We start from the raw sequence: 12,328 nt of genomic DNA on the forward strand, positions 1-12,328 counted from the left end.
TCAATACATTTAGTACACATTCTCCTATGGGGCTCCACCATGGCTTTCAAACATAATGAACAAGTAGGTTCCTCTGTATCAGACATGTTTAAATAGACTAGCAAGCTTGGAAAAACACTTAAAACAAGTTTACAAGCAATATAAAAAAACGTTACTGCGCCTTTAAGAAACACAAATTTTGTCCAAATTTGAAATAACAGTGAAAAAAGGCAGTTACACTAACGAAATGTTTACAGTGTATGTAACAAGTCAGCAGAGCATTGCACCCACTTGCAAATGGATGATTAACCCCTTAATAACAAAAACAGAATAATAAATGACAAAAACGTTTTTTTGTTTGTTTGTTTTTTTTTGGGGGGGGGTTTTAAACACAGTCACAACAACTGCCACAGTCTACTGTGATTGTTACCCTCCTCAAACACGACTTTGAAGCCTTTTGAGCCCTTCAGAGATGTCCTGTATCATGCAGAGGGAAGCTGAATGTCTCTGTCAGTATTTTTAGCTACACAGAAAAGCACTAAAATAGGCCCTTCCCACTCATATTTCAACAGTGGAAAGCTTCAGGAAACTGTTTCTAGGCAAAAATCAAGCCAGCCATGTGGAAAAAACTAGGCCCCAATAAGTTTTATCACCAAACATATATAAAAAACGATTAAACATGCCAGCAAATGTTTTAAAATACACTTTTATAAGAGTATGTATCTCTATTAATAAGCCTGATACCAGTGGCTATCACTGCATTTAAGGCTTTACTTACATTACTTCGGTATCAGCAGCATTTTCTAGCAAATTCCATCCCTAGAAAAATATTTTAACTGCACATACCTTATTGCAGGAAAACCTGCACGCTATTCCCCCTCTGAAGTTACCTCACTCCTCAGAATATGTGAGAACAGCAAAGGATCTTAGTTACTTCTGCTAAGATCATAGAAATCGCAGGCAGATTCTTCTTCCAAATACTGCCTGAGATAAACAGTACACTCCGGTACCATTTAAAAATAACAAACTTTTGATTGAAGAAATAAACTAAGTCTAAAACACTACAGTCCTCTTACGACCTCCATCTTAGTTGAGATTTGCAAGAGAATGACTGGATATGGCAGTGAGGGGAGGAGCTATATAGCAGCTCTTCTGTGGGTGATCCTCTTGCAACTTCCGGTTGGGAAGGAGAATATCACATAAGTAATGGATGATCTGTGGACTGGATACACTTAACAAGAGAAAACAGCATTTAAACGTTTATTAGACTGAACGTCAATAGGACTGGTTACCTCAATATCCAAAGTAATTAACACTTCTTTTAATAAAGAACGCATATACTCTATTTTAAATAAATAAGTAGATTTGTCAGTGTCAATATCTGAGGAAGGATCTTCTGTTTCAGATAGATCCTCATCAGAAGAGGATGAATTATTATGTTGTTGGTCATTTGAAATTTCATCAGCTAAATGAGAAGTTTTAAAAGACCTTTTACGTTTATTAGAAGGTGGAAATGCAGACAAAGCGTTCATAATAGATTCAGAAACAAATTCTTTAAAATTTACAGGTATATCATGCACATTAGAAGTTGAAGGAACTGCAACTGGCAATGTACTATTACTGATAGAAACACTATCTGCATGTAAAAGTTTATCATGACAACTATTACAAATGATATTCGGTGGAATAATTTCTACAACTTTACAACAAATGCACTTAGCTTTGGTAGAACCGATGTCAGGCAGCAATGTTCCAGCAGAAACTTCAGAGACAGGATCCGATTGGGGCATCTTGCTCAATGTAAGAGAAAAAACAACATATAAAGCAAAATTATCTATTTCCTTAAATGACAGTTTCAGGAATGGGAAAAAATGCAAAAGCATAGGCCTCTTGATAGAAAAGAAAGCAGGAGGCAAACAACAATGGGGTATTGAAATAATGAAGAAAAAATTGGCGCCAAGTATGACGCACAACGTAACGTAAACTTTTTTGGCGCCAAAAATGACCGGAAATGACACACTTGTGTCACTAATGACGCTGCCGTCTGAAAGGTCTCGACTTCACGTATGACGCCGGAAATGACGAAGTTGCGTCGAAAACGTAATTTCCCACGCGAAAAAAGTTTGCGCCAAAAATTACGCAATAAAGTCTAACATTTGACGCACCCGCGGGCCTAATACCCGCAAATGCAAAAAGTAGTCAAATTGAAAAAGACTAAACCCCAGATAAGAAACAAATTTCTTAAAGTGTTTATATTCCCAAATATGAAACTGACAGTCTGCAGAAGGAAATACATGAACCTGACTCATGGCAAATATAAGTACAATACATATATTTAGAACTTTATATAATTTGCATAAAGTGCCAAACCATAGCTGAGAGTGTCTTAAGTAAATGAAAACATACTTACCAAAAGACACCCATCCACATATAGCAGATAGCCAAACCAGTACTAAAACAGTTCTTTAGTAGAGGTAATGGTAAATTTGAGAGTATATCGTCAATCTGAAAAGGGAGGTAGGAGATGAATCTCTACGACCGATAACAGAGAACCCATGAAAAAGACCCCCGTTAGGGAAATCATCGTATTCAATAGGTGATACTCCCTTCACGTCCCTCTGACATTCGTTGTACTCTGAGAGGAATCGGGCTTCAACAATGCTGAGAAGCGCATATCAACGTAGAAATCTTAGCACAAACTTACTTCACCACCTCCATAGGAGGCAAAGTTTGTAAAACTGAATTGTGGGTGTGGTGAGGGGTGTATTTATAGGCATTTTGAGGTTTGGGAAACTTTGCCCCTCCTGGTAGGATTGTATATCCCATATGTCACTAGCTCATGGACTCTTGCCAATTACATGAAAGAAATAGGACTAATTGAATTTACAGGCAAAAGTTTGCCTAGGTATTAAATGTGCTGCTTGAAAGCCATCATTGTGTAAAAGTAATATTTATACTTACCAATAAAAGAGTCATATTTGAGTCTGGGAGGTTTATGGTCTCATCCCTTTGTGAAACAGGCAGAAAAATCTCAGATATATTTTGTAATTTTTCCGACTCCAGATTTTTATTTAAATATTTTATTAATATAATCAAGCAAGAACTGATTATATACATACTTATATGTACATATTTTGTATGTGTAAATACATGTTTTGTTTCCTCTATACTTGACAAGCTTTGTATTTAGGCAGGTGTCCCCAGACTTTGAGATTCTTACAAACTCTGGAAGTGATATTAAACACAGAGTATGGCATGTAACTCTGAAACCCCCAAACCATCTAGCAACTTTGAAGGGATCACCACATCTATTGAGAAGGCAGAAGGATCTTTGTTTCTTGGAACATATCTTGGTACTTTGTAGTTTTCATTTGATGCCATGAGAGTTAAAATATGGACTAAAAAAAGACTAAACCCCAGATAAGAAACAAATTTCTTAAAGTGTTTATATTCCCAAATATGAAACTGACAGTCTGCAGAAGGAAATACATGAACCTGACTCATGGCAAATATAAGTACAATACATATATTTAGAACTTTATATAATTTGCATAAAGTGCCAAACCATAGCTGAGAGTGTCTTAAGTAAATGAAAACATACTTATCAAAAGACACCCATCCACATATAGCAGATAGCCAAACCAGTACTAAAACAGTTCTTTAGTAGAGGTAATGGTAAACATACTTATATGTACATATTTTGTATGTGTAAATACATGTTTTGTTTCCACTATACTTGATGAGCTTTGTATTTAGGCAGGTGTCCCCAGACTTTGAGATTCTTACCAACTCTGGAAGTGATATTAAACACAGAGTATGGCATGTAACTCTGAAACCCCCAAACCATCTAGCAACTTTGAAGGGATCACCACATCTATTGAGAAGGCAGAAGGATCTTTGTTTCTTGGAACATATCTTGGTACTTTGTAGTTTTCATTTGATGCTATGAGAGTTAAAATATGGACTTCCCAACTTGTAAGAAATTTACAGAAATTTTAAAAAAAAGAGACCATTCTTGTGGATGAAGTGTGTCAGAACATGTTGTATTCTGATTCTAAAGAGCTAGAAGGTGACAATGCATATGCTCTCATTCATTACATACTTGCTTTAGATAACTACAGGCTCTCAGTAGAGGAATTTTCTCAGAATAAATTCAAACATGGACAGTGAAATGACAGGGGTGATCAAGGATCTGTAAAGCCTAATAAAAATAAGAGTTTAAAAATATACATATATTTTTATTTTTTTTAAAGAACCTCATAGAGACTACCACCATGATAGATTCCAAAATCACCCAATAACTGAACAGACTAGTGTGGTGAATAAGATCCAGTTGTGTTGCATAATTATCCTTCCTATGGATTACTTGCATTTTCCGAACCACCAGTTAAATTAAACCTTACCTGAAGAGAAAAAAAAGATCTTCCATTAAAAAAAAAAAAATGAAGTTGAGGTTCTTGGAATTGATGGGGATTTGAAGATAAACATCATCCAGATCAATTGTAATCATAAAGTGGCTCAAATCCAGGGCCAGAATGACTGAGTGAAAAGGTTCTTCTGTGAAATAAGGTAGCTTCACAAACCTGCTAAAAAGGCTGAGAAGTGCAGAACTATGTTAAATGTCCCTTCATCCATTAGAACAATTAAAACGTAATGGTAAAATTAAAACGTAAGGGTAAAATCCCTGAAGATGACATCCTTAAAGAAATAGTCTAGTCTAGTCAAATTACTTTCATGAATCACATAGAGCATATAATTTTAAGCAACTTTCTAATTTACTCCTATTATCAATGTTTCCTTATTCTCTTGGTATCTTTATTTGAAAAAGTAAGAATATAAGCATAGAAGTCGGCCCATTTTTGGCTCAGCACCTGGGTAGCACTTTCTGATTGGTGTCTAAATGTAGCCATCAATCAGCAAGCGCTACCCAGGTGCTGAACCAAAAATGGTCCGGCTTCTAAACTTACATTCAAATAAATATACCAAAAGAACAAAGAAAATTCATAATAGGAGTAAATTAGAACGTTGCCTGCTCTATCTGAATCATGAAAGTTTAATTTTGACTAGACTATTCCTTTAAATCTAAAATGAATGAATAGGAAATTGGGCAAACCACTCAAAGTCTTTTCCCTTTACAAGATCCTAAGGTGCCTGAGAAAATAAGTATGTTGATGGAGCTTTGTAAAAGCATATCATGTACCCCTGTATACTTCACTTGAAAGGAAAAGCTTCCCCTGCTTATGACCAGCTTTAAAATTGCTTTTAAAGATCATGAGAAATAAAATAGCTCCTGTCAACTTTAATCTCCTTAACAAAAAATGACCAGCCATACAGACACAGACAAAAAATATAAAAAAAATTACCCACAAATACACACACTATATGGAGTCCAGCACCATAAATTGTAAGTAGTTTCCAAGCTGTGTGCTTGTCACTGTGGGGTATCAGCAAAAACCCAAGTGTCCAAATAAAGAGAATTTTTCACCTTTAAAGAAAAAGTTTGTCTGTGGTGCTGTCATACTTTGTGCATGGACTATATATATATATATATATAAAGTTATTTTCAAGTGCAGTGCTCATAGAAGAAGGGGTCATCACCTACTATACAAGCAGTAAATATGCTCAGCACAATAATAAAACCTTTACTGTAGCAGATTGAATCCTATTTTTTGTTTACGCCAAAAAGGATATCAAAAAGTGCTCAGAAGCAGTGGACCGATACATCAGCTCATTAACAGCATCTGGTTCTCCCTGAACAAATGAGTTCAGCATGACACTGTATAATTAATTACTGTACTGTCCATGGTGATATGTTTCACCTAATCAAATTTTTGCCCCTATAAATCTTTTTTAATGGAGAACTTCCAATAGAGAATTAAATAAACAACCAATTCACACTCCAACAGTGGCTGTTTGTAACAGTTGGGGTTAGCTAACTAGACACTACCAACCAGATAGGGTTAACTATCCCTCTGCTTCCACCAGTTGCATGTCAAGGACGTCAGGGAAAAGGTATAAATATATAGGCACATCTATAGATATTACATGAGCGCTTTCTGGCCTATGTACGGCCCTATATAACTCTCTAAATCAGGGGTCAACAAATCTGTCTAAAATTTAGAAACCATTAGAATATTTAGGAACCAGAAATATTTTTGAGAGCCAGACAGTGGTATTTTTTATATAGGATATATGGAGAATAAACCAAAAAATTATGATCCTGGGGCTACCTGGCTCCTGTATTTGTTGAGTCCTGCTCTAATTTATATGATCACCAAAAGAACCATTTGGTTGGATGAACCATCTGCTTTATAAAAGAAGAAAAAAAAAGTGTCGGTATTGTGGGCGGGAGAGTCCTTAAATGATGATCTATAAGGGAACAACAGCATATATGATTGGGCAGGTAAGAGGTTTGTAATAATGATAGTGAAAACTTTCATTTTGAAAAAGTGTTTTGGATCATTTACTGTCCCTTTAAAGGGAAGAAAAATGTAGGGTTAACGGTCCCTTTAAGTTACCACTCAAACATGAAAAATTGTGACATTGTACATGGGGATACTCAAGATGCCCACAGGACAACTTTACAGTGGTCATTGGGTGGCTAGAATTTTTTGCAGCAAACATACTACACACAGAGTAGTTGTATCTTTACCTGTGCAAAAAGAAAATGGTTTTGGCTGGGGCTGTACTTCAGTCCAAGCTAGTTAGCTACAAATAGCGAGAAACTAAAAACTAAGAAATATAGATGTATATATTTACAGTAAGAAATGTCAGTTGTCCATAAAACCCCTGGAAGGTTAAGGAGGAGGTTGTGTATCCTCAAGTTAGGAATATGGCTCTACAAAAATTTGATAAAAAACTAGGAACAAAGCCTTCCATCCTCAAGATGCAGTAATTTGTTATCCACAGTAACAACGCACTATTTTCTAATCCTAATTCTAAAAGAAAACTTTATAGATAGGATACTTTTTGCAACTCCATTTTCTCTTTATTCCAAACAGACTACACATTAGTACAATGTATTGTATTGTTTCCATTTTATAAAATACATAGAGCAGCGATTTTCAAATAGTGTGCCGTGGCAGACAGGCTCATCATCATTTCATCATTCAAAGTCGCGGCAGCTCGCCTCCCCGACCCATGTTTACACTTGGAAGGAACCCACACCCATCACAACACGTGCCTAGTGCCGGCTCTACACGCAGCACCACCCGGCACTTCAATTACATACCCCCATGCATGCTGGCGCAGCTTTGCTCCTCCTCCAGAACAGTTCCAGCCAGGTCACGTGACTCACGTTCCTTCTCAGCACAAGCAACATGACCGGAGGACTGGAGACTCACTTGAGAGGAAGAGGGAGGAGCCAGCTAGACAGCAGGTGCTGTGTCAGTGTGTGCAGAACTAGCATGGGGGAAGGAGCAGCACTGGCTGCCACAGTCTGGCAGTGGCACAGAAAGAACATCCTTGTGATGAAGTCAGAAGATAGAGAAGGTCTGAATCTGGGCAGTTTTACTGACAGTTACCAACTTTATATCTGAAGTTCTTGGTAATTTGGTTGTGCAAGTTGACTGCAGGTCAAATATCATAAAATAAATATCACTAAAAAAAAAAAAAGCATATTCACTGTTTCAGGAGTGACTGTAGTGAACGTTAAAAAAAAAAAAATCCTCCCCAAATTTACTTTTACCAACATTATATCATGTTCTTGGTCATTTGTGTGTGCAGTGCAAGTTGACTGCAGGTCAAATATCATATCACGAAAAAAAAACATAACCAAGCACCTCCATTATGACTGTTTCAGGAGTGTAAACGTTAAAGGAACATGAAACCCAACTTTTTTCTTTCATGATTCAGATAGATCATGCAATTTTAAACAATTTTCTAATTTACTTCTATTATCTAATTTGCTTAGTTCTCTTGATATCATTTGCTGAAAAGCATATCTAGATAGGCTCAGTAGCTGCACATAGATGCCTTGTGTGATTGGCTCATCCATGTGCATTGCTATTTCTTCAACAAAGGATATCTAAAGAATGAAGCAAATTAGATAATAGAAGTAAATTGGAATGTTGTTTAAAATTCTATTTTCAACCTGAATCACAAAATAATTTTTTGGGGTTTAGTGTCCCTATAAAAAAACTCCACAAATTTACTGTTACCACCTTTATATCTTCTTTCTTGGTAATTTGGGTGTGCAAGTTGACTACAGGTCAAATATCACTAAAAAACATAACCAAGCTAGCACCCCCATACTTTTACATAATTTTACTACTAGAGTTTAGGAGGGAAACCTTTTTCAAAAGAAGGAAAACCACAGAGATTTTTTTTTTTTACTAGAGTTCAGGAGGGAAACTTTTTTAAGAAAAGAAGAAAAATACAGAAAGAAAAAAATAAATCATATAATGAATGTGTATGTTATAATATTTCATCTTTACCTTTAGTAAAACTATATCATTTTGACTTGACTGTCCGTTTAGCCCAATTGAGATGCTGTGGCATGTGGCCCTGAAGAGGGCTGTGCAATCAAGACAACCCAGAAATATTGATAAACTCAAATAAATTTGTAGGGAAGAATGGTCCAAAATTCATCCGCAACATTGTGCAAGTCTTATAAGCAGCTGCAGGAAACGTTTGATGGATGCTTTTACTGCTAAAGGAGGATCTACAAGTTACTAAAGTCAAGGGTTCACTTATATTTTCCAGCCTGCACCATTAATGATCACTCAACATCTTCAATAAAACTCTTAAAAGTACAACTGTTTGTTTGTTATTAGCTTAGTCAGATTGTGTTTTTCTGTAACTGTGACTTAGATGAAGATTAGACCATATTTTATGAGTTATCAATACAGTAATCCAGGTCATTCCAAAAAATTCACAAACTTTTTCTTGCAACTGTACAGCTAGTGTTCCGTAGACCCAGATGGACATCTTCAATAAAACTCTTAAAAGTACAACTGTTTGTTTGTTATTAGCTTAGTCAGATTGTGTTTTTCTGTAACTGTGACTTAGATGAAGATTAGACCATATTTTATGAGTTATCAATACAGTAATCCAGGTAATTCCAAAAAATTCACAAACTTTTTCTTGCAACTGTACAGCTAGTGTTCCGTAGACCCAGATGGAACCTTTCCATAAGGATATGTAAGTAAGCAATGGTTTCCCAAGCAGGAAACCAGTGGTGATCGGAGCTACATGCAGCTGCCTCTCTATGTGTTTAACACGTTTGCAGGGGTTAAACATGGTTAATGAGGTTAAGTAATGGCGAAATGATGTCCTAATAAATTAGAGCATGCCATCTTTGCATTAGAATTTTAGAATTATGTAATGTCATTACCAGAAACCTACATGTATAGTTAATACCTCATTTTACAATTATACAAACATAAAGCAGCAAATACAGTATTACACGGCCACATGTCAGCACTTTATTACAGCTTCATTGTATACTATACTTTGTATAAACATTTACAGCTCAGAGGGATTGAGAATTCAGCTGCTGTGCTTACTACACAGCTAGAGTTATAGCGTTAGCCGGACGTGTATATTGGCACGGCTAGTTATAGCGTTAGCCGGACATGTATATTGGCACGGCTAGAGTTATAGCGTTAGCCGGACGTGTATATTGGCACGGCTAGAGTTATAGCGTTAGCCGGACGTGTATATTGGCACGGCTTCAACCATTTTTACTTGGCTACTACACTTGTAAAATAGTAAGTCTAAAAACCAGATATTCAGCAGTTATCAGCCAAGTCATTTTTACACAACTTTAGGAAAAATATGAGCAGATTTAGTGCTTGTCACTTGATATTTCCTGCCTACTGTTCAGTTTTATGCAATGTTCAGCAGATGCTTGCTGACATGTTTATAATATTAAATGAACCTAGCCCTGGCAGTGTTCAGTGTTTAGTTTTCGCATTCCTTTACCCTTTCTCTCTAAGTGTGTACTGGAAGGGAGACCAGCAGTGGAAGGCATGTACTTCAACCAATCAGCTTACACTCACTGTTGCTTTGCTGTGGGCATCCCATTCTCGACATCCATTCTCTGATGGGCTCACATCTTCCTGTGGCACATTCGGACATATTTCAAAATCTGAGTGTCCCAAATCCTGCAGGTAGTGGTAGAGTGGTGAATTCTGAAATGCCATATAGAAAAAGGGATTGTATTATTAATTCTATAGCTTGACGTAATAGAAAAGCTACCTACTGGCAAATGTACAGAAGCTGTATGCACAAAGCACTACTAATCTACTTAAATGAGTGACAACAAAGGGTCACTGCTTGACTTTTTTATTTCCATTTAAATTGAGGGTACTAATAATATATTACAATATTTTTATTGTTAGTAAAACTGATGCTTAGGTGCCGATTCATAAAGCTTTTTCTTGTGAGATTTTTAGAGATCTGCCCTGGTACACGAATACAGCTGTGGAAACTGTTCTTATTAACCAATAGTAATGAATACAGACTTACATTCAACATGCATTTTCTAATAGTTTCATTTAAAAAATAAGACAACAACTTGTCCTTAACCTTTTCATTGCAAAAATAATCCAGTCACCATTCTTTTTATGCAGGCTATACTATTATTCTTAAAATATTCATTAACCCCTTCGCTACCAGGTTTCAGAGAAAAACACCCAAAATACTGAAGAATTGTTTGCATTTTTTCTATTACTCCATTTAAAAAGAAAGAGCATTGTTTTTTTTTTTTTTATTTACTTGTGAAAACTATATATTTTTTTAGTTGACAACCCAAGGTGTTAATCTAGTCCCATTTTGATATATTTCTTGCCACTGATTCACCACCAAATGCTATCATATTACAAAAAAAAAAAAACTTCTTAAACTTTTGTTTTCTCTCTAAAATTATTTACACACAACTACTGCAGCCATAAGACAAATGAATGTAAAAGCTTCTCTGGAATCCCCTTTGTTCAGAAATAGCAGACATGCACGGCTTTGCCATTGCTTTTTGGCAATGAGAAGGCTGCACACCACACTTCTGAAATTCCTGGCAGTAAAAAGGGTTACTTAGCTGGTAAGGATAATAGTATTCTAGTGTAAGGATTGCCCTTGCCACCTGACACCTCCCCGATTCCTCCCAAACAGCCCCCCCCCACACACACACACACACACACACACCCTTACCACCATCTTAGGTACTGGCAGACAGTTTGCAAGTATGAAGTTTTAGGGGTTGCTTGTTTGTTTTTTAAATAAATTAATTGTATCTATTTATTTTCTACAGCATAGGCCCCCCCTTTCCCTCCCACCTCCCTGATCCCTCCCAAACAAATCTCTAACCCTCCCCTTACCAATGGTGTCCCCCATCTTAGGTACTGGCAGATGTCTTCCAGTACCCAGTTCATAGTTTGTTTTTAATTTAGCGTTTACAATGCATTTTATGAATGAAAGTACCCATCATTTACTTTTACCATCACTTAATGACACCTGGCAGGCAAACCTTTCTGTGGTGAACATATACCTAAATAATTAAAATTATGCATCCTATCATTTCTGCCAGGGTTTGAAAGCTGGTGTGTGGCCTGCCTACATTCCATGCTCACATTCTGAAAGGAGATTGTCTAGAAACCTAACCTCAGACATAAATGTATATAATGTTTTGGTTACATAATTTTTTAAATGGGAGGCTATTGACAGTAGCATAGGTGACCATTTTCTTCCAATCTACCTTGGGACAAAAATATGTGCTGGTGAATTATTAGGTTATATTCTTATTTTCATTTTAAATATGTTTGCCTTGTGTAATTTTGTATGTTAATTCTTTCTTTCTTTGTACATAATAAATATTTCTTTATTAAAAGGGATAGAAAGGTCAAAATTGAAAGATTCATGGGTGCATTTAATGTTAAATCGAGGCATTTTTGCAATATACTTATTCGCAAAAATGCTTCTATTAAAAATTGTTACTGTTTTTCAGTGGATAACGCACATATGCTGAGAGAGACTGTGCACCAGTATTCAATCACTGTACCTGCTCAAAGAGAGTGAGTAGTGGCTTGTATGACACAAATTAGGTCTTCACTGACACCATACGCACCACTGAAAGCAATGGATGTATTTAGCAAAAATGCTCATATTAAAAATTGAAATGCACCCTTGCACAATTAAATTTTGACCTATCCCTTTAAGTTTTACCTTTAATATTTGAACCACATTACATATAATAATCTTTAGCGGTGGCAGCAGAGATAGTTTGGGAGAGTGTTTTGTTATGCCTTGCACCCACTGAACAAAGTCATAGACTGCCTCAAATAGCTTGACTGTGAAAAAACCAGGTCACAGCTGAGGGTTGATTAACTCTCTCTACGTCACCAGCTGGTGGCAG

General features: G+C 36.3%; 1 protein-coding gene across 5 annotated transcripts in view; it reads right to left on the bottom strand.

The window, feature by feature from the left end:
- VEZT (vezatin, adherens junctions transmembrane protein) overlaps nt 1-12,328 on the bottom strand; it is a 227,366-nt gene that overhangs the window by 155,623 nt on the left and 59,415 nt on the right. For 3 of the 5 annotated variants that reach the window (XM_053716888.1, XM_053716886.1, XM_053716890.1), the window contains exon 2: nt 9,975-10,112. In XM_053716888.1, coding sequence (XP_053572863.1) covers nt 9,975-10,112 — 138 coding nt within the window. The remainder of the gene's footprint in view (nt 1-9,974; nt 10,113-12,328) is intronic. The other 2 variants (XM_053716889.1, XM_053716887.1) reach the window with 1 other exon arrangement.

Source organism: Bombina bombina, chromosome 6 (assembly GCF_027579735.1).
Source record: "Bombina bombina isolate aBomBom1 chromosome 6, aBomBom1.pri, whole genome shotgun sequence".
NCBI lineage: Eukaryota > Metazoa > Chordata > Amphibia > Anura > Bombinatoridae > Bombina > Bombina bombina.